Below are 21,065 nucleotides of genomic sequence, written 5' to 3'. Positions count from 1 at the left end.
TCGTCACGTGATGGTGCTCCCGGCCGTCCGAGAATCAGCTGTAATTAGCCGGCTCTCGGTGACTCACGGACCGACGCAAGATCTAAGATGAGGACCAGTCTTCCCTCCTAAGCTCAAACTACAACCACCATGTCCTTCCAAGGCTTGATTTCTGGCTCAGAATGCGGCGCATCCTCAAACCCCCTTTCCCAGATGCTAAAGCATACTGAAGGAGATCGCAGTCTGACCCAGGTCAGTTCCCATTAGGGGCTGCCAATATTTACCCCACATCGCTCACAGAAATTCTTCACTCCAGGATCGCATTGCAGGCCCTTCGTCTTCGAGAGTACGCCTCCGAGTGTATCGTTTTATCTCGTCGATTGACCCTAAAATCTAGTTGCATCAACTTCCGACGTCCGCCAACGCAGGCCCAGTCAACGAACACGATGCGGCCTTGGCCAGGCAATTCTTCGAATCTCAAGGACAGGAACATGTCTTCAGTCCAGGGTTTATGGCCACGCATGCACCGGACCTCTCGCGATTTGAGATGGAAGCTAGACCGGAACTCAGGGAAGCGTGGGCGAAAGAGCAGAGTTTGCGTGGTCTTGATGCTCCTTCTGCAGCGGCTGGGTGGGCTAACGAATTTTCGAGTGCCCCTGCAATGAATGCATCGGCCCAGCAAGCTGTTGTGAGCCGCCCAGAAAGTGAGTGCCCTACAGTGTTTTGAACCGACATCGACTCAACACTCCTGCTAGTGGCGCAACAACGATCTTTCATGCCGGGGTACAATACCTACGGTGGGTCGATGGGCATGGCTCCTGGAATGTACGGAATGGGAATGGGGATGCAATATGGCATGAACCCCTCTGTCCAAACAACCTTCCAAGACAAGGGCAAGGGAAAGAGCAGAGAAGAGGACTTTGAGGCTGCCTTTGCTAAGGCTGCAGCATCGTTCACCCCAGCGGAGAAGACGGAAGACGAAACCGTCGCAGAATTGGAGGATGCGATGAAGCAAGCTACCCTTGAATCGAAAGAAGGAGAGTCAGACTTTAAAAAGTAAGTCCTTCGATTGTGTGCATTATCCATCCATCTAATCGAGGCACAGAGTTTGGGATGAGATGCAAAACTCTGATATCGCACCCCCAGAGGAAGATCTGGCTAAATGGGAGTCAGAATTTGCGCAATTAATGAACGCCCAGAGGGAAGAACTCGACTACGGTGCATCGATGCAAGAAGCTTGGGAGAGCGGCATTGGTGACTTCCAGCAGGGAGCCAGCAGCGACAAGGCGCTGCAGTTCGATCCAGAGGGCGTCCCTATTCTCGGCGAATACACATTTGGTATACCGTCTCCATAAACAAGCAGATGACCATCGCTGATCCGGTTCACAGAGCAAAACAATCCTTTCCTCGAATCCCCTTCCCGGTCATTACTGAGTGACGCCAAGGCCCTTTTGGAGCAGAACGGCTCGCTGTCCGAGGCAGCTTTGATGATCGAAGCTGCCATCCAGAAGGGAGAGCTTGGTGAAGGAGGATACGAGGCATGGATCCTCCTTGGCGAGACGCGGAACATGGACGAAAGGGAGGAAGCTGGAATGAAAGCACTAATGGAAGGTGTGAAGAGAGCCGAAGCTGCCGGTGCAGCTGGAGAAGGAATGCTGGTAAGTCTCTCTTGACAACTGCGACTCAGTGCTTTGTTTTGACGACACTCGACAGTCGCTGGCCATTTCCTTCACCAACGAATCGTATGACAGAGGCTCGCACGCAATGTTGCTGCGCTGGATCAGGGCTCGTCACCCCGAACTCCCCATTCCAGAAGAAACCATCAAAGCGATGACCACCAATTCTGCCTGGGACACCCACGGGCGTATCACCGACGTCTTCCTCAGCCTTGCACGGTTGCAAAACAGCCAAGGCGTGTTAGATCCCGACGTCCAGATCGGCCTGGGTGTACTGTTCTACAACAACAGCGACTACGATCGAGCCAAGGATTGCTTCGAAGCTGCCTTGAGTGTCAGGCCAAAGGATTATCTCCTTTGGAACCGGTTGGGATCGTCGTTGTCGAATGGAAACAAGCCCGAGGAGGCTCTTGGTGCTTACCGAGAGGCCTTGCAACTTCGCCCGACGTATACCAGGGCGATTTATAACGTTGGTGTGGCTTGTACGTGCTTAAGTCCTGCTTTTGTGGAGGATCCGCTCTCATGGGTCGTTTGTTAGGCTTGAATATCGGAGCTGATAAGGAAGCCGCCGAGCATTTCCTTACGGCTTTGAACTTGCAAGACTCGACCAGCAACGATACGAGTGATCAATTGTGGTTCACCCTTCGCAGGGCATTGCTTTCGATGGTAAGTGGGCCCCCTGCATCTGCCGCTTCTATCGACACGGACTCACCATCCATTTAGGGACGAACCGACCTCGCGGACGCAGCGAAGCCTGAGGCGAAGACGAACCTAGATGTTTTCCGGAAAGCAGGATTCGATTTCTAGACGTAGAGTTCTTGGTTTTTTCTTCCGCGTCCCTTTTCAATCGTTAAGAGATATCTATCACCTATAATCTTCGTATATCCCAGGACAATCCACGTCAACTAGTTTTGTATTCCGTATCCAATTTCTCTGCCTTCTTTACATCCTTTATTCCTTCTCTTCGGAATATTGAATCCCGTGCCGTCTACCGTCGAACGTTGCCTCGGACGAAGCCTCAATTGAATTCAGGTTTTGCGAGCCGGCGAGTCCGATCAAAAAGCTCCCCCCTGTTGTTCTTTCTTCCTTTCGCCATCGTCACAAGTTCTAATTCCTGCCATTTCCGAACCCTTTTCTGTCCCTGTGACTTTTGGAAGCGTTATAAAGATCCTGAATCCAGATATGACTCTTACGCCCCTCTTGATTCGTTCTTGTTACTTTCTCTCTTCAACGTTGACTTACTAGTAGTCGGAACCACAAAATGGCGACCTCGGATTCTGGAGACGTTCAAATGTAAGGTTTATGTATTTTTAGTACGGTTAGAAGAGTAACTGACGTTCCATTGACTGGGCGTGGTTTATAGTCACAACCTGAGCAAACCCTCAGCGCAGGGAGCTCAGCTAAACAAGATCTCATGCCAGATTACGCAAAACAAGGTATCCGATTGGCTGGCGCCCATGTTCCTGTTTCTCTCGTCAATGACCTGTTAATGACGATGGTGACAATGAATGATAGATCCGGGGAGGAGCACAGGCGATGCGTCAGTAATCGCGTTTTGAGCCTCGAAATTCGCTGGATGCTCACCGTGTCTATTAGTCTATGCCGTCGGACTGGAGGAGACGGACATGGATAAACCCCAGGTACGTACTGCTGCGGACTCGGGATTCACTAGATCCGGGGTTCGAGAGCCTCGCCTGTGGTGTTCTCATAATAACAATGCTCGTTTCTTTTTCATGATTAGATCGGTATTTCGCCGGTCTGGTGGGAAGGTGCGTTCCAATCCGTTTGATCTCATCATCCTTCTGCAAAGATATCAGGCTAATTATATCGACTGGCTATCGTACTGTCCTCCAGGCAATCCATGCAATTTCCACCTCCTTGACCTTGCAAAGCATGTCAAGAAAGGCTGTCAAGAAGAAGACCAGATTGGGTTGATCTTTAATACCATCGGTGTCAGGTTCGCATACGCTTTCGCCACCATGTTTGGATTGAATTTTGAATGTCGCGTTGTACAGTGATGCCATTACGATGGGTACAGACGGTACGTCCTCATACCCATTGCATGAGAACCAAGCTTTAATGTGTCTGCCTGTTCAGGAATGCGGTACAGTCTACCCAGTCGAGACCTCATCGCGGACTCCATCGAAGCAGTCGTCATGGTTCGTCAACCTCTTCAACCTGCCTTGCGTTGCCTAACTATGGGGAACGCAGGCCCAGCACTACGACGGAAACATCGCTATTCCTGGATGCGACAAGAACATGCCCGGCTGCTTCATGGCTGCTGTCCGACACAACCGACCGACCATTATCGTCTATGGAGGGACTATCCAACCTGGTACCCGGCACGTTGGTAAGTTCTTCTGAATATCTTACTCTCGGATGCGGTAGAGTTGACTTGATGTCGGTAGATTGTCCTTCTATGGGTAAAGAGAAGGGAGGGACTGTGAATATTTCGGATGCGTTTGAATCGTATGGTCGGTATCCAGGATCGTCTCCCCCGAGGGCTGCGCTTACCTTGGATGCCCAGGTGCCTTTACTGTGGGCAAGATCACCGATGAGCAGAGGTTCGACGTTGTGCGACATGCCTGTCCTGGCCCCGGAGCCTGCGGCGGAATGTACACTGCGAACACGATGAGTTCTGCCCTCGAGGTCCTCGGCTTGTCGCTCCCGTATTCTTCAAGTATCCCAGCGATGCATCCAGGTAATGGCGTGTCTTTTTATCTGCATGCCGCTGAAGCGCTGATAGATTTTCACCTGTAGAGAAGGTCCAAGAATGCTTCAGGGCTGCCAAGTACATGAAGAAGCTGCTTGAGTTGGATTTGAAGCCCAGGTGTGTTGATTTGTTCTTTCCCGATCGTGTAAGCTCATTCCGCTGGTCACTAGGGATATCTTGACGAAGCAGTCCTTCCTGAATGCCATTGTCATCATCACCGTTCTGGGAGGCTCCACGAACGCGGTACGTCTGCATTACTTGTAAGTAAAGTCAAGGATATGGCTGAATCTGTCCGCAGGTTCTCCACTTGTTGGCAATGGCCCGAGCTGCTGAGATTGATCTCACCATCGACGACTTCCAAGCTGTAGCAGACAGGACACCATTCCTGGCCGACCTCATGTAAGCTAGCATCTCTTACTCCAGATGCTAGGGCTTTACTCACCTTTGTCTTTCCAGGCCGTCAGGTCGCTATTACATGGAAGACATCCACCGCATTGGCGGCATCCCCGCCATCGTCAAGTATTTGTTGAACCACTCCGATCTCATCGACGGAAACCAGATGACTGTCACTGGAAAGACGCTGGCTGAGAACCTAGCGGATGTTCCTGAGCTTGAGTTCCATAACCAGGACGTCTTCCGTCCACTGGACAATCCTATCAAGCCGACAGGTCATATCACGATCTTGAGAGGTAACCTGGCGCCAGAAACAGCTGTTGCGAAGCTCACTGGCAAAGAGGGACTGAGATTCGAGGTAAGTTGAGGTTTTTACATGGGTATTCGATGTCACTCACGAGGATGAATTCAGGGTGTCGCGCGTTGCTTCGATAGCCTCGAGAAGTTCTACCCCGCTCTTGCTGCAGGGGAAATCAAACCCGGAACTGTCCTAATCTTCAGATATCAAGGTCCCAAAGGTGCACCCGGTATGCCGGAGATGTTGGGTATGAGCGCTGCATCGCGTGGTCTGCCGCGGAAAGCTAATCAACGGTTTTCTCTTTGTCTAGGTCCAACTGGAGCTATCGCAGGCGCTGGCTTGGCCAACTCGACTGCGTTGATCACGGACGGCCGTTTCTCTGGCGCCAGCCGAGGGTTTATTATTGGGCACGTCGTCCCAGAGGCACGAGTTGGCGGACCCATTGCCCTTGTCAAGGACGGAGACAAGATCGTCATCGACGCCGAGACTCGAACAATCAACTGGCTCGTGGATGAGGAAGAACAAGCAAAGAGGAGGAAAGAATGGGAGGCGTCGGATAACGGCAAGTTGAATGTGAAGAGAGGAGTTTTGTACCGATATGCCAGAGATGTCGCGGTGAGTGTTTCCGTGTATTCTGTGCGATATAACATCATTGAATTTCCCTACTAGCCTGCAAGCATGGGAGCATATTGTGATTGATGAAGCAAACTAAAACCCTAAGATAGCTCGTTAACATGTAAATCGTCCAGGGAAGATAAGCAAATGGGAAAGCAGTCGTCACTATGGTTTATGGAAAGCCCGTGTTCCCGAGCCTGGTTATGATGGTATGGATAATGTGGGTGGTGTGTGTGGGTTGAGAGGCTCTGTCATGTCATCTTGCTCAGTCGTTCTCCTTGGAGTACCTGGCCGTGATCTGGAATGGCTTTTACGGTGTGACTTCTTCCCTGAGCCCTCTGAGCTCTGTCTGCTCTTCGACGTGTGCACCATCTCTCCAGGTTTGGCTATACCCATAAGCACCGCAGGGTCGGGGGGTATGATGAACCTCTCCGTCGATGCATTTGGATTCAACTTCTCTGGTGGTGGATCGCACTTCCCCTCTTCTGCCAGACGTTTCCGTTTCTTTCTGTTGTATCTTTTGCGGAAGTAGATGGCGAATCCGATGACCCATGCCAGGAAAAGAGAGACCCCGCACACAACGCCTGCGATAATTGGAGTTTTGGCAGGTTTCCTGTGCGTATATGCGGATGAGCTGAGCTTGTGGAGCTAGACATCTGGGCGCACCCTTGCAAAGCTGCTGCTTCAGAAGAGCTTACTTCTCGTCTTGCTTCGAGAGTACGAGATGGAGACGCTATTTGGAAAAATCAGTTTATTGATTTGCGGGCACTTGCAGTATAAAGACGCACTCGGGGACATGATAGTAGAGCTGAAACTCCTGGAATGGTTCCAAGGGTAGATTAAGGAGAGAACCGCAGCATGTATACAGCGTGGGTTTAAATCATTAGGTAGCAACGAGGCGGTACTGAGTGTACTGATATCGGAACAATGGAAGCGTTTACTGCGCACTGTGTGGGTTGGTGAGGAAGAGGTGGAAGCAGCGACAGAGCGCCGACAGACTACGTTCCCATATAAGGCAGGCAGTGATGGCACAGCCCCTCTCCTCTGCCGTCTGCAACAGTTGTTTGTCACTTCGCCATTCCCGTCGCGTCGCGGTGAATGGCGACCCCAAGATGACTGTAGAACCTTGGAGCAAGGCACTATGGAAGTCTCAACCTTATCCCGACGACTACGTTCCACCTGATGTCTTCCTCGCTTCTCTGCAACGAAACCGTAGGCTCTTTCGTTTCTAGAGCAGGCACGACTTACTGAGGAATTGCTTCGTTGGATAGCCCATTTCAAGCCATACACCTACTGGCCTTTGGTGATTTTGACTTGCACGATCACCCAGCATGTTTCTGTCATCTTCATTTTCGTCGCTGTCTTTGGACAACTGAATGCTCAGCTGCTGGATCCTCGTACTTTGATCTCAATATCCGTTGCATGCTTCCTTGTGGGATATGCTGCGTGGACGTTCCTCGACAGTACTCCCCAGCGTCCTTCAAAGGGCTCCCGGACAGAAAACCGTAGGTGGAAACCTACTTAGAGCATCAAGAACACTCATACCACCTTGGATTTTACAGACTTGAAAGCTATAAAGTCATCCATAATGATTTTTCTTTCCCTGGTTTCCCTTTCTCCTGTTCTCCGGACACTATCGGCGGCAACCTCGTCAGACTCCATTTGGGCACTCGCCGCTGTCCTCTTCTTACTCAACACCTTGCTGTCCGACTATACTTGGACCACTGTTCCAGGAGAGTTACGCGGTCGGTAAGTGGGCCAGCGCTTCATTACACACGTCGATTGACCAGTGCAATCCTCGTTCAGGTTGACCTCCGTTCTCGCTATGAACGCCGCCATCTGCGCTTCAGTTGTGCTGGCGTCCCGTCTTGACAGCGATATAGCCGTGTTCGCACTAATCCTATTTGCAGTGCATTCGTTCATCTTATACCCTATCCTCAAAACTCGAATCCAGGTGAGTAGAATAACAAGCCCAGTTGTACGAAGGTTGCTAAAGAATCATGCACAGGAGCTATCCAATGCGCTCTGGATCATGATTACTCTCATCCTAGGCTCTCTTGCCTTACATTTAGTCGGCCAGCTGTCGCGGGTCGTAATGGGACTTTGCTCTGCGGTGCTCTTCTTCATCACGTTCGTGGCTCCTATGCTACTTGTCTGGGCGCAGAAGTATAAAAAGTAAGTCATCCCTGATGCGGTGACTGAGGCCGTTTCTGATGCTGGTTTGACCAGTAATATTCGAGGGCCGTGGGACGTGGCAACACCTAAAGTCCGTTGAAAGAACGTAACCCTCCCTTGTTTTACGCAGACGTGCCTTTCAGATACTTAACGGAAGTGGGAAATCAAGTATCACTGATGAAGAGTGGTACGTGTCAAGACTCAGAGGGCTGCCCTTTTGGAAGCTCTTGCACGAAACCCACCCGATATTGCCGAAGGTGCTTGGAGACTCGAAAGCAAAGTCAGGCAGAATGCTCTTCCCGTCAAATAAAACGAGTGTTCCGACGCAACTGGTTCTTGATCACTTTGGGAGGACAACCACTGGAAATGAGTGGGCTCGAAGGGTTGTCGTCGACTGTGCGTGGGTTGGAGCTGTTGGACGGAACCCCACAGAAAACATGCGCCCGACTGTCAAATGATTGGTCGTCATGGGCTCTGGTTTCATGGCTAGGGTACAAACGCCCGACAATGTCGGATTTTGCCTCTGCATTCAAGACTTGGCCGGGTTGGACAACATCGGTGGTGTTCTTGAAGGTGAACAGACGCCGAAAACCTAAATTGAACCGACGTGTCGCCATCTGAAATTGATTTAATAAATGGGAAGATGAAGCACGCCTGTGTCGCCCCTTTTTGGCAAATGGAGAAGCAGAATTCAAGTCAGGAGGAAAAATCAGGTAGCTGACCTGCATCAGCGCTGCCAAATCCCTTCTCCCCACGCCCAGTTGGTGACCGGTGAAGTACGTGGCCTTGTCGATCGTCTCTTCGGCGCTCTGCATCGCTGGAAATTGGTATGACTGGCGTCGACCCCAAGACAAGCTTGTCTTGGGGTCGATGCCAAATACGTACGAACACACTTAATTCAGCGGCAGTGTTTACATCTTTTTCATTGCCCTGTTTCAGCGTTCTGCTCATCGCTTCCATCAAAATGGACATTTTCGTTGACTGGGCTAATCGTCTTCTATGTGAACACGGGCCTCGGGCTAGACCGACTCTACTGAGTGAAGGCCGCGCACGACTGTTTTCTACTTGCTCTACTTGCTTCCTGTCACAAAATAGTGCATCCCTACCTGGAACTCAAAAACTCACTTTCCCTCAAGGAGACATACTTGTCCGTCACATTCGGAGTCCAGTGTATTGTTTGACCCAGTCTAACCATCCTGGTAGGATGCCAAGTCAGCGGCGCAGATACCCACAGCGGTGGACGTATTATATACAGAGCACGCAGCCTAGACCAACGCTGATTCCCTCCTTAAGTTCTCTCGACCTTCCTATTCTCTTAATTTCTAAACGCGCAGGCTCCCTTTCACCTATGTCAACCTGAGGGCCACCTGGGATGACATTGACCGATGATGATGGAGCCGCCGAATTCAAGTTGATTGCGGCGGGGTTGGTGGCGAAGCAGGCCCTGAGTGTAGGTTCTTCCTCGTCTGACACTCAGAGGGCACCTCATCCATGTATCTGTGAGCTGACGTCCTATTCCCTGGCCCGTAGTACGTACATGGTGGGTTTTCGAGTCAGCCGCGTTGGGCGCTTATTGAAGGCCTGATCTGATCTGGACTCCTTGTAGTGGCTTGTGTGGTTCTTTGGGTAAGTGTCTCGTCATAATGCCGACATTTCTCGTGAAAGATTGACAACGAGCTCTGTACGGATAGCTGACAGATTACCTGGATCTCCTCCACCTCGAGGTAAGTTCCAACGGTACCTCGGATAAAGGTTGGCGATCTGATGTGTCGGTTTACTAGATCCAGTACATATGGTTTCGCAAAACCACCCTCGTCAAACTGCTTTATATATTCATGAGATACCTGCCATTTGTGATCTTGCCGTTGTTCGTCGTGCGTAAGTTCCTGTGGTTCCTGATTCTCCTCGTATGGATAGACTCTGAAAATTTCGTTTTGGTTTCACAGATTCTACATTACTCGATATTCCGGTCGAGGTGCGTATTTCAACGGATCTCCGTCAAAACCCACCATTGACTTCATAGGCAGTTCTGCAAACCGTTCTTCACCGTCCTTGCCTGTAAGAGCCCTCTATATGTTACAAACAGCCCAATGAATCAATGATGTGAAGGTTGCGTCCCTGCCTGCTACTACGCTGCTCAAGGTCCGTGTCAATGACCTTACCTTGCACCGAAGGGCACTCTGACTATCACATGCTATTCGCTCCCTTCGCAATAGGCTTCCTCTTCCTCCGAGTTCACGCCCTCGGATATTCTAGAATTCTAACCAAATACCTCGTCGCGCATTATGTGTCTTCGAGTCTGATTATGGGAGGGATTTTTGTCAAGTTCCTAACCACTTTGCATAGTGAGTCCTATTCCAGATTTCTCGCCTAGCTTGGAAAGGTAGATTTGATGCTCGACCTTCCGTAGCCGTGGAGAGCTCCCCATTCGATTTGTTTGGGTGCACGTCGATTGTAGGAGACGGACGGTGGATGTCAATTAATTATGCGATTATTCTGTTTAACGAAGTCGGTGGGTGTTTTTACTCAAATTTGCGGGGGTGGACATCTGCTCATTGAGTTTTGTTTTTCGGGCTGAAGTGATGATGGTCCTCACTATATGCATTGCCTACCGCAAATACATTCTGTTGAAGACAAGACCTCTTGTGAGGATTTTCTACCGGGATGGGACTTTCTATTTTGTAATTTTAGCTGGTGAGTGTGGTATAGTAACTAACGGAAGGCAAAACTCTGACATGGTGTATACAGCAATTTCTACGGGGAACATACTAGCCAATTGGCTTCCTCCGGATGTAAGATTCAGACATCTCCCATCCTTAAAATCGTTCGTACGAAGAGCTGAACTTCTTCTCAGGCAAACTACGCGTATCTACTGACAATGTACGTCTCCAGCCCTCCCTAGCCTCCTTTATCTTCCAACCTGAACTGTTTTTCCCCCCTCCTCAGAATTCAATTTACACTACACAATGCCCTCACTACACGGATGATGCTACACGTTCGACAAGTTGCTGCTGAAGATTCGGATTGGGGACCGGAAGGAGTTGGGCATGGAGGAGGGGGGTATACGGAAGAGATGTCGGCTGCTCGGTTTCCTATACAATTTAGAGGCCGAGGGGTGGACACGTATCTTAGTGCGACGTCTTGAGGCTGACCGGAACCGGGACGCTGATGATACCAGTTGAAAACTGTTTACTTGAAAGAGTGGGTTTGTGTATATGTAAGCGTGATATTAATGTATCCAAGTGGTGACACTTTGTGGGCCCAATGGCAGAGAAATACAGTAGAAGTGCTCCTGGAGCCTAAATTGGTACATACAAGCATTACGGAGGGGACGCGTCGCGACGCGACTGGTTTCCCATGATGGGAGGCGTCTCTTGTGGGCATTCTTATCAAAACAGGTTGAAAACTGGTGCAAGTCCCGTGAACTTCGGTCGTGTACACTGTGGATTATGTGGGCCCTGTGTGTATCGACAGTACCTGACAAGCCTTTGGGTTGATTTCCTGCTGCCTCGCTCCAACCGAGACCCACAAGAGGTGTGTTGATGCGTCTTTGTCATCAGAGATTTGATCGTGGACTTGGGACTGCAGGCGCTGGTCCCAGCTTCTCACCCGACGTTCGTGTCGGAGGACAACCAGCCATGCCCAAACTAAAGTTCAAAGGAGACGACGAGAGGGATGGGAAGAGAGAGCGGAAGCACAGGAAACGGGAAAAAAGGAGACACGACCAAGGCGATGACCATGGACACCGTTCGAAACGACGTCACACGGAGGCCGACATGGATACGGGCAGGGCTCGGAAGTGGGCTTCCAGTGACGACGAGGAGATGCCTGGACCAATGCCTAGCGGTTCGGGACCATCAAGGGGCCAAGATGGATACCGGTCGACGACGGACGATGATACCCTGCGTGCCGAGGTGGAGGAACGGATGTTTCGAGAGAAGATGTTTGATGCACTGGGAGAGGATGAGAGGTTGGATGGGATAGAGGCTCAATTCAACGATTTCAGTGACTATATTCATATCCCCCATCGGGGAAAAGTGCGGCTAGTGACCTGCTGCAACGGAGCTCTACGACGAGGATGAGTTTCTGAAGGTGGATCCCACCTCTTTGGACGATGATGAGTATGCCGAGTGGGTTCGCCTTGGGATGTACCGGTATGTCTTCCTTAATCTGGACATGACATGTTTTTGAACGATTTGATATAGGAAAACGCATGCGGCAGAACATGCTGAACGACTGCGGCGAAAGGCTGCTGCTGAAGAGCGGCGTGCTGCAGAGAAGGCTCGGAGGCGGGAAACAAGGAGATTAGAACGGTTAGAGGCGGAGGAACGGGAGGCTAGAAGACAAGAGCGTCGGGCGAAGCGGGTGGAGAATGCAAGGGTCGAGTATCAGTCTCGATGGAAGAGGCTTCTTGAAGAAAAGAACAATCAGGACGTGCTCCGCTTCCACGACATACCGTGGCCTATCGCCGCTGCCTATGACAAAAACAAAGACGGATCCAATGCGGTCCTGGCGGCAGACGCGTTCACAAAGGAAGCAATTTCGGCCTTTCTTCTTCCATCTGAAGGTGAAGATAAACGGGAGCGCAAGGAAAGACTTCGGGAAAGCTTTCTGCGGTTCCATCCTGACAAGTTTGAAGGGCGCTTCATGCGGCGGATACGGTCTGAGGACGAGGCTGTTGTACGTGAGACGATAGGGCAAGTGAGCCGGACACTGAACGAACTATTAGAGTCGCTGTAGTAGAATACAAAAGACTTAAAAGTTATTGTGCCGACAACAAGGGGGTTGATTACATAATACACGGGCATGCATGGCCTTGGCAATGGGTGGGTCTGGATTTGCGCCTACTCTCTTCCCTCACTCACTGGGACCCAGTGTCACAGCACCGCCAATCTCTCTACCTCGTCTGTCTTTTCCTCTTCCTTTCCCTATAATTATTCCTTGGTTATCTTTCCCAATTGCTGGTCTTTTCGGTCTACACACGTACTTTACACCAAGGACTCGTTGCTATCCCAGTCCTTCAAAAGCGACCAACTAAATGTCGAAAATCGAGGATGCAGCCGACAGCATCTTCAACGACAGCTCGCGGACGCTGGCGCCCGAGGCTGTCGCATCGCAGGTCGCCCTCATGAGTATCGTGTCGGTGCGTCGCATCGCTTAACCCTTGAATGCGCGCCGAGATCACTGACGGAACCCCCAGATCGTCACCGTTCTTTTGTTCAACCTGCTCAGACCAAAGAATAAGGTGCGCATCGTTTCAGCAACGAGGTCAACGCCTTTCGACGTGGAGGTCGCTCCGCCCGGGCACGTTGAGAGGCTTCGATTCTCACAGCTAATTACTGCGACCAAACCGCGAGCTAACAGCGCCACTTAGATCATCTACGAACCCAAGGTCAAGTACCACGAAGGAAACAAGCCTCCACCACGCATAACAAGTCATCTATTTGGCTGGCTACCGCCATTAGCACACACGAAGGAACCTGAACTGCTCGATAAAATTGGTCTCGATGCCGTCGCTTTCCTGCGCTTCAACCGGCTTCTTCGCCAGCTCTTCTCTGGCATCGTTCTCCTCACTGGCGCCATTCTCATTCCCATTAATGTCACCTACAACTTGAAAAACGTCGACAAGAAGAGCCGTGACCTCCTCTCCATGCTCACGATCCGGGACGTGCAGGGCGACTTCCTTTATGCCCACGTCGCAACAACCTACCTCATCACAATCCTGATCATGGGTGTGGTATGGTACCACTGGACACAGATGATCAAGTTGCGCCATCAATGGTTCCGCTCCCCCGAATACCTCCAGTCATTCTACGCCAGGACGCTTCAAGTAATCCACGTACCGAAGAAGTACCAGTCCGACAATGGCCTCAAGGAAATCTTTGATCAACTAGGAATGCCCTACCCCACCACTAGTGTCCATATCGGTCGCAAAGTCGGCAAGCTCCCCGAACTTATCGAGTACCACAACCAAACCGTCCGCGAATTCGAACAAATTCTCGTGCGATACTTGAAAGGCGGGAAGATCAAGTCCAAGCGTCCAACTATCCGGATTGGTGGTAAATTTGGATGCGGGGGCGTTACGAAGGATGCGATTGACTTCTATACGTGGGTCCTGGCCATTTAAGCTCCACAATTCCAACTGACAGATTGGCGTGTTTTAGTGCAAAGCTGAAGCGCACTGAGGCCGCAATCGAGGAGTACCGCAACCAGATTGACACCCGCAAGGCCGAGAACTACGGTTTCGCGAGTTTGGCCGCTGTTCCCTACGCCCATATCGTTGCCCAGAAGCTCGAGGGCAAGCACCCCAAAGGCACAACAATCTCGCTGGCACCCAACCCCAAGGATATCGTAAGTCCATTTCTATTCGTACTTGAAGCTTAGCTTATTTTTATTGTCCAGGTGTGGAGCAACATGAACAAGACCGATGGCGAACTCGCAAGGAAAAAGTTGATCGGTGTCCTCTGGCTCGTCCTAGTCTGCTTCTTCAACACGCTTCCTCTGTTCGTGATTTCGGCTCTTGCAAACATGGACGCTGTAAGTGTTTTGTCCTTTGATCAGACCTTCAAACTGAAAAGTAGTACTAGGCCCGAGCGTTTCTGCCTTTCCTTCAGCAATGGTTTGAATCGTCACCCAAGACCTTTGCTATCGTTTCTGGTGTGCTCCCCGCGACGGTTTCTGGCATCTTCGGTTTCTTCCTCCCTATCGTTATGCGTTGGTTGACCAAGGTTGGTCCTCGAGTTAATTAGACCCGTGATCAAGGCTCACACATTTTATCAGTACATGGGCGCTCTGACCTACTCGAGACTTGATAGAGCTGTCATTGCGCGCTACTTTGCATTCCTGATCATCTCGCAGTTGATAATCTTCACTTTGATTGGTGTCCTATTCAGTGGGTATCGACGCCTTCTCATACGACATTGACGAAATTGAACCCCATTTGCAGACTCGGTGAAGGAGATCATCAAGGCGATTGGCAAGCAGGGCTTGAACCTGAATGACATTCTTGCGGAATTGGACAGTGAGTTTTCCTTTCTTTCAGGTGTGTTTGGTATACTCAAGTAGCTGTTTTTCCGCAGAATTGCCTGGCAAGATCCACACCACCTATATCAATCAGGCTTCGTATTGGCTGACTTTCTACCCGTCAGTTCCTTGGCTCCATTACTTGTCGGCGTTGAACTGACCTCGTTATGACGATAGACTCCGTGGTTTCCTTGTTGTCTTCGATCTCGCCCAGATCATCAACCTCGTCTGGCTTTCGTTCAAGACTCAGTACGTAACTTGATCTTCGGGACAGCGACGGTTGTCCAATTGAACTTTTCAGTGTCTTCGGTCGTACCCCTCGAGATATCCGAGAGTGGACGCAGCCACCCGAGTTCCAATATGCCGTGTACTAGTACGTTGTTGTCTCAAGTGGCCAATGTGTTGGGTGCTGACTGAAGACTTCTGAAGCTCCAACTTGCTCTTCATGTCTGCTGTTGGTCTGGTGTTCGCTCCACTTGCTCCCCTTGTCGCCCTGGCAGCCTGCTGCGTCTTCTGGATGGGTTCTTGGGTCTATAAATACCAACTCATGTTTGTCTATGTCTCAAAGGTCGAGAGTGGTGGGGTATGTGCGGTCTTTTTGTGTTCTCGGCTCCATTGGAAGCTAATCGTCTTGCAGCGAATTTGGAACGTCGTTATCAACCGACTTTTGTTCTGCGTCTTGCTCATGCAATCGCTCATGGTTCTTAGTACGTCCTTTTGGATTGGAAGTCTGAAAAGAGATTAACTCTACTCTCAGCCATCGGTCTGCAGAAGGGATTCAGGTCCTTGCTCTGGCTCTCTGCTCTCCCTCCCGTCCTATTCATCATCGCCTTCAAGTTCTACATCAACGCGAAGTTCATCCCTGCCTTCCGCTACTTCACACCAACCGAGGAAGAAATCCACAAGGCCAAGGTCCACTCCGAACGTGCTGATCACAAGGCTAACAAACTCGAGAAGCGCTTCGGTCATCCCGCTTTGCATATGGAGCTGTTCACGCCCATGTTGCACGCGAAGATGATGCCCCTTCTCACTCAGGTGTATTCTGGCAAGATCAAGGAGGACAAGGCGCATTTGGACGAGTATGGAGGACAGAAGATGGCTGCTCAGATCGTCCCTGGTGGTATCAGGATCGCTGCTATCAACCAAGCCGACCTCGAATACGACCCTGTCATGTACCAGCGGGACCGTGGCGAACTCGATTGGGATCAACGTTCGATTTCGTCTACGAATATGCTCGACACCGCTTCCACGCTCAATGGCCACTACACAAGCCCCAGCACATCTAAACTGAACGACTATCTACATTATGGACCTACCAAGGCACATGGTTCTGAATTTGAGATGACGCCTGTGGATTCTATGACCGACCTGCTCGATCCTCGTGTGGCTGGATATCACGGCCAAGGATTCGATTCCCACAACTCACTCGCCAGACCGCCTTCGCTCTATCAACAAGGCGGTAACGACTCCGCGCGAGACTTGTACCGACCTCAGGACCGCAGCTACTCGCCTAGTCCCTACTCCGACTCTCAACACACGCTCGTCAACTATTCCGAATCTCAACAACAACATCAATACCCACCGCAACATACCCGCCAACCGAGTGGTAACATGCTGGCTAATTATCAGCCCCGGACGCAGTCACCCAGCCCGTACGCTCGTGCTGGCACCCCTCAACAATACCCCCCTCAACAGCAACACGGCCGGGCATCACCTGGTCCTAATCAAGCGTATCAGTCTGCTCGGACGCCTTCGCCAGGACCTTATCAGGCTCTTGGAAGGACGTCACCGGGGCCTAATCAGGCGTATACGGGAAGGATGTCTCCAGGACCTAACCAGGCTTATGGATATGGTCAGCAGCAACAGACATATCCCCAGCATGGCCGACAGCCAAGTGGGAATATGCTCAATGCGCCAATGAACCAGACGCGCTCTCCTTCACCGATGGGTCAACAGGCCTATCCTCCGCAACAACACGTGAGGCAGCAAAGTGGGAACATGCTGCATCAGATCAATACACAGGTGCATCCACAGCAACAGCAGCAGCAGCACCTAAGATCACCTAGTGCCGACCTTCTTTCGGCACACGGACATTCGCCGGTTGGGTCGAGTCCCTCCTCGCCCTCACCGTACTCACCACGTCAACAAGGAGCGTTGAACGCTCGACAGCCACAGAACCATGCTGGACGTGGTGCATTTGGCCATGGACAAGGACAATAATCATGGATACTTTCGGCTTTTCAAGTAACTACTATCCACTAACGACAATGCAACCCTTTTGACTTCTTTTTAGCTTACCCTTACGCATTTGTTTTGAAAACATTGAATTGTATTTCTGCCTTTTGTTGGTTAGCCTACCTACTCACGCGAATTGGTTTGAACGCTTTCTTTGAAGAGGATAGAGCGTTCTTTATTTCCTCTCTTTTTCGTTCGTGGAGTACCTCTTTTGTAATGACAGACGCTTTTTAGAACAAATGTAATGCCCTACCAACCTAATCTCGCTCTCGGGCCCTCAGCGCAGAATGCCTTCGTGAATCGTGGTTGCCGTGTGTTTTTTTCAGTGTATACAGGATGTACATTATGCCGTCGATGTGGTCTAGGGTATGGTCGGCGGAAAGGTCCATTGTCAGTATAATCAAGTGTCTATTTCCACCACTTCAAGCAGAACTTCCGTGGTATCGTGATGGCTCGCTTTTTGAGACGCTATTCCCTGCAGATAAACCTGCACCGTTTTGCAGGAGGATCGCTCGGCGAGTGCGGATGTGACCGACCTGGGCCACTCGCTAACCCCGCAAGCGGGACTTTCGTCAGGAACGACGAGCGACAGTTCCGTAAGGGATGGTAATGTCAATCGGTCAAGGAAGGGTCCCATCGCCGATCCGGTAAAGGCGACAATCTCCATCGACTTGAGGTTCTGCAAGACAAGGGGAGCCGTCGAGTCCATTGAAGGACATTGGGCGTGAAGCAGATGTATCCGGCATTTTTCCAGGTCTGGGCACCGTTTCAGCACATCAAGATGTGACTGCATGTCTGCCCAGCATCGGGAAGAAAAGTGAACAATTTGATTCCAGGGGAGGTTGAGTGGTGTTGGATCCAGAGGAACAGTGAGGAGAGAGACAGATCGGAGTTTGGGGGCGAATTGAGGGGCTAAGTGGAGGCTAGAGATGGCGTGGTTTGATCCAAATTCGAGTATCTCGAGGGTGGGCATCGGTGTGCTCAGTACTGACCGCACTAGGTGCTCGGTGAGGTTGAGGCGGAGTCGATACCAGCGCTCCGAAAACGAGAGTAAGGTTGCGAGTGTTCGGTAGTATTGAGCGGGTTCCATGTGTGGCGACACGGATATTTCGATGGAGAGAGGGAGGCTCCCCGATCGTTGAAGCCATAGTTTAGCCAGAGACGCGCTTCCCTCTTTTCGGGTGATAGAGAGGGAATTCCAGAGGTGTGAAGTGGAGATGGCGATGCCTCGCCAGTAGCTACACACTTGGCAGAAGAGAAGGGGGCCGTTACGCACGCTCGGTCGAATGTAAACCTGGTCCTCTGGCATGGCATATTGAAAGATGACAGACCAGAGCTCTGGGGGTATCCGCCCAACAGCAGACACCGAAGCTTTCAACCTTGCCAACTGACTGGTCAGCTCCTGCCGGTGAGAACGCAGTTGATGAAGATGGGCCTTGGTGTGTATGATCTGTGCATCCAGGAGATCCTCGCTCTTTGGGGTACGTTTGGGAGCGACCAACGTGTATTGTCGCCACAACAAGCGAGCATGTCGGAAAAGGGCAAAGTTGCGAGTCGAGGGTTCTGATAACCGTCGCAACGCCGCTCGTTGATGCCTCAGTCGGAGTAGGTCGTCCAGGGTTTTGCGTGCGCAGTTGCCTCGCATGTCGAGCGCCTCCAACCAGGCTTGAAGCTCATCGATGGCTTCAAAGGTTTCTCGCTCCGAGCGAGTCGCCTTATCCTAAACATTCCAACCTGTCAGCGCACGTTCATGAGCGCTTAATATCCCGATTCGATGCTCACCTGGAAGGCTAGACTGGCGTCCATGACATGCATAGCAACACAGGGACCCTATGGGTGATTCCAACGTCTTTGAGTGACCTCAGAGGCGTAGGTGGTGAGAGACGGGGAACGAGCGGAAGTTGGGCGAAATCTGCAAAGCGGGAAGCATTATTTAACGAGGAAATCCGGGGACTGATGCGATCAACACATTAACCTTACTCCGGAAGCTTGTGGCGGTGCCCGGAGTCAATAGAGGTACCCTACCCAGCCAAGTGGCACTCGTTGTGACAGCTTTGTCGTCTTCTTCCTCCATGATTCCTGTAACTCGAGTGGCTTTTCTTCTGGATTGCTGCTTGGAGTATCAATCGTTGGTACACTTCTCAATTCTCACAATGGAAGGGACTTTACACCGCTAATTTGGGACTAGCTTGAATGGTACGTACCCTGGAAACCATCTGCTCACGAGATGAAAGCTCGTATCTTTGTTATACTTTTGGGATGGGGGGCAACTCCTGTGCGCTCCCAAATGACCTGCCGTTCTGGCAAAATCTTCTCTCTGAATTTTCCACTTCCGATGACATGAAACGTCCCTAATCAGGCGCTGACAACTCTTCTCACAGATACTCTTCTCACAGATGAATGTACATACTTATGATACATACGCAGTCAGATTTCGTAGTATGGATAAGAATGAAAGAAACCAAAGATGCCTATATTGCCCAATCGGGCATTGCTCCAAGACCGAATTACAGAACTGATGCAGGGAAGCGATGCCTCAGGATGCCACCACTGAAGATCGCTGTACAGCTTCACGCTCGCTTTTGTTTCAATCCCCAACTGCCCCATGTCGACTTGTCTTCTGAAGATATCAAGAGCCCCCAGGAAATAGCATAGTGGTCCAACACCAAATCGAGTTCTTCGGTTTCATCCAGGAACTCCAATTTTGCAATCCTAGTGACAATCATGGAAGATCAGAAGAGAGCAGGACAGAAATAAACCTTCGAGGTCTCACCGTTCCAATTCGGTTTCGTCGATATATGCCCTACGGATTTCCCGCAACGTCAGTGCTCGCGCTGCGGTGAAACCGGTATCCGTGAACCTCTTCGATAGGCTTTCCAATGTCGTGAATGGTTCAGCACCTGGTAGAGTTACGTTTCTGGCCTAAGTTTGGAAATACATCAGCTGAATGAAGACTAACTGTGACTCTATTTACTGACCTGCAGATTGGCCAGCATAACTCGACCGAATGCATCATTCAGTTTAAACATTTCATAAATCAAGCACCCGAGAATGCCTCCACCCTTGGAAACGTACGCCGCGAACCATTCAAGGAGGGTTGATGATGCACCCGGCTCCATGTACGCCAGGACACATTCAAAGAGAAGGAAGGTCGGGAGCGAAGGAGACAGTAGAGGCTGGCCATCGACTCCATGTTCGGTCGAGGTGAACAGTGGCTCGAGAGTTTCAGTAGGGGGTCGCCTCAGATCGGCGGAGAGGAGATGGTACTGGGCTGAATGAAGCCCCGTGCCACCGCCCACTGTATCCTATTATCAGACTACAAAGGAATGATTGAACTTGCTATTACGAACCGACTTTGACTTGAGCAGGGTCCCCAAGACCACCGTTGAGCTCCTTACTCTTCCGGATGGCCATAGCCTTCCTGGTCACAATCTCTGGGAAATCAACCTCTATGTAGGTTGAGAAATCATCTTTGCGTGGGCCTGTCTGCCTGGGTGGATGGACGAGGGTGAATCGTCAGATCTCCAACCGAACTTCAACCAAAATGAATGGCATAATCTAAAACTAACCGCAAGCCTCCAGAATCTCGTATCGCTCCCGGCTCCTAGACTCACAATCTGACATTTCTGTCCTGATTGCTTCGCCAGGTCAATAAATTCGTCCACGAGCAAGTCGATAGCCGCCGTCCGCACGTACGTCCCAATGTTAATTAGTGGCGGACGCGGTGGTTGGAGGTGGGCACGGGGGACCAGATAACGGACGAAGGGATCATGGAGGTAATGCTTCTGGACAGCCGAGAGTCTCGCTACCGCAGCATCATTGTCTGTAGCCCTAATAGGAGCGTCAGGGTCTTGATTCTGGTGGCCTGGTGGAAACATTTCGAAACGAGATTGACGTTGAAGTGGAAGATCAAAACCAAATGCGATTATGATACAAGGTCCGCCGGGAACGTGATATA

The 21,065-nt window shown here is 50.9% G+C and overlaps 8 protein-coding genes across 8 annotated transcripts; 6 read left to right on the top strand and 2 right to left on the bottom strand.

The window, feature by feature from the left end:
- Nucleotides 1-129: 129 nt before the first annotated feature.
- Nucleotides 130-2,462, top strand: CC1G_12639 (peroxisome targeting signal receptor; the record flags this gene model as incomplete). The annotated part of the gene is made up of 9 exons (XM_001830592.2): nucleotides 130-231; nucleotides 296-325; nucleotides 377-683; nucleotides 735-1,035; nucleotides 1,085-1,317; nucleotides 1,369-1,637; nucleotides 1,693-2,137; nucleotides 2,194-2,321; nucleotides 2,379-2,462. 9 exons carry the CDS (start codon nucleotides 130-132, stop codon nucleotides 2,460-2,462), a joined length of 1,899 nt encoding a protein of 632 aa, XP_001830644.2.
- Nucleotides 2,463-2,862: 400 nt separating this feature from the next.
- CC1G_12638 (dihydroxy-acid dehydratase) lies at nucleotides 2,863-5,817 on the top strand (the record flags this gene model as incomplete). The annotated part of the gene is made up of 18 exons (XM_001830591.2): nucleotides 2,863-2,948; nucleotides 3,019-3,091; nucleotides 3,171-3,195; nucleotides 3,252-3,295; nucleotides 3,397-3,424; nucleotides 3,510-3,612; nucleotides 3,671-3,696; nucleotides 3,753-3,814; nucleotides 3,867-4,005; nucleotides 4,064-4,129; nucleotides 4,183-4,356; nucleotides 4,416-4,485; nucleotides 4,539-4,611; nucleotides 4,667-4,767; nucleotides 4,825-5,119; nucleotides 5,174-5,306; nucleotides 5,370-5,674; nucleotides 5,809-5,817. The coding sequence occupies exons 1-18, from the start codon at nucleotides 2,917-2,919 to the stop codon at nucleotides 5,815-5,817; spliced, it is 1,758 nt and encodes a 585-aa protein (XP_001830643.2). The 5' UTR covers nucleotides 2,863-2,916.
- Nucleotides 5,818-6,206: 389 nt separating this feature from the next.
- CC1G_12637 (pig-C) lies at nucleotides 6,207-7,949 on the top strand (the record flags this gene model as incomplete). Its single annotated transcript, XM_001830590.2, has 7 exons — nucleotides 6,207-6,289; nucleotides 6,609-6,886; nucleotides 6,946-7,179; nucleotides 7,237-7,423; nucleotides 7,585-7,628; nucleotides 7,747-7,849; nucleotides 7,904-7,949. The coding sequence occupies 7 exons, from the start codon at nucleotides 6,207-6,209 to the stop codon at nucleotides 7,947-7,949; spliced, it is 975 nt and encodes a 324-aa protein (XP_001830642.2).
- Nucleotides 7,950-9,221: 1,272 nt separating this feature from the next.
- Nucleotides 9,222-10,994, top strand: CC1G_12635 (hypothetical protein; the record flags this gene model as incomplete). The annotated part of the gene is made up of 14 exons (XM_001830588.2): nucleotides 9,222-9,299; nucleotides 9,380-9,389; nucleotides 9,456-9,475; nucleotides 9,541-9,573; nucleotides 9,631-9,727; nucleotides 9,796-9,824; nucleotides 9,877-9,907; nucleotides 9,959-9,991; nucleotides 10,066-10,194; nucleotides 10,260-10,361; nucleotides 10,430-10,543; nucleotides 10,598-10,641; nucleotides 10,704-10,729; nucleotides 10,796-10,994. The coding sequence occupies 14 exons, from the start codon at nucleotides 9,222-9,224 to the stop codon at nucleotides 10,992-10,994; spliced, it is 945 nt and encodes a 314-aa protein (XP_001830640.2).
- Nucleotides 10,995-11,487: 493 nt separating this feature from the next.
- Nucleotides 11,488-12,608, top strand: CC1G_14238 (hypothetical protein; the record flags this gene model as incomplete). Its single annotated transcript, XM_002911661.1, has 4 exons — nucleotides 11,488-11,886; nucleotides 11,942-12,003; nucleotides 12,055-12,529; nucleotides 12,579-12,608. The coding sequence occupies 4 exons, from the start codon at nucleotides 11,488-11,490 to the stop codon at nucleotides 12,606-12,608; spliced, it is 966 nt and encodes a 321-aa protein (XP_002911707.1).
- Nucleotides 12,609-12,887: 279 nt separating this feature from the next.
- Nucleotides 12,888-17,092, top strand: CC1G_06905 (hypothetical protein; the record flags this gene model as incomplete). Its single annotated transcript, XM_001830587.2, has 14 exons — nucleotides 12,888-12,992; nucleotides 13,050-13,094; nucleotides 13,224-13,957; nucleotides 14,014-14,200; nucleotides 14,252-14,386; nucleotides 14,464-14,577; nucleotides 14,630-14,741; nucleotides 14,796-14,870; nucleotides 14,929-14,992; nucleotides 15,050-15,121; nucleotides 15,174-15,245; nucleotides 15,302-15,455; nucleotides 15,510-15,579; nucleotides 15,630-17,092. The coding sequence occupies 14 exons, from the start codon at nucleotides 12,888-12,890 to the stop codon at nucleotides 17,090-17,092; spliced, it is 3,402 nt and encodes a 1,133-aa protein (XP_001830639.2).
- A 415-nt stretch (nucleotides 17,093-17,507) lies between these two features.
- On the bottom strand, nucleotides 17,508-18,913 carry CC1G_06904 (hypothetical protein; the record flags this gene model as incomplete). The annotated part of the gene is made up of 2 exons (XM_001830586.1): nucleotides 17,508-18,827; nucleotides 18,890-18,913. 2 exons carry the CDS (start codon nucleotides 18,911-18,913, stop codon nucleotides 17,508-17,510), a joined length of 1,344 nt encoding a protein of 447 aa, XP_001830638.1.
- Nucleotides 18,914-19,677: 764 nt separating this feature from the next.
- On the bottom strand, nucleotides 19,678-20,985 carry CC1G_14237 (leucine carboxyl methyltransferase; the record flags this gene model as incomplete). Its single annotated transcript, XM_002911660.1, has 5 exons — nucleotides 19,678-19,819; nucleotides 19,881-20,029; nucleotides 20,086-20,405; nucleotides 20,458-20,593; nucleotides 20,722-20,985. 5 exons carry the CDS (start codon nucleotides 20,983-20,985, stop codon nucleotides 19,678-19,680), a joined length of 1,011 nt encoding a protein of 336 aa, XP_002911706.1.
- Nucleotides 20,986-21,065: the final 80 nt, after the last annotated feature.

This window comes from Coprinopsis cinerea (genome assembly GCF_000182895.1).
Source record: "Coprinopsis cinerea okayama7#130 chromosome 3 map unlocalized cont3.3, whole genome shotgun sequence".
In the NCBI taxonomy this organism is placed as follows: domain Eukaryota; kingdom Fungi; phylum Basidiomycota; class Agaricomycetes; order Agaricales; family Psathyrellaceae; genus Coprinopsis; species Coprinopsis cinerea.
The sequence above is the reverse complement of the archived record's forward strand: the minus strand, read 5'-3'. Positions and strand labels throughout refer to the sequence as shown.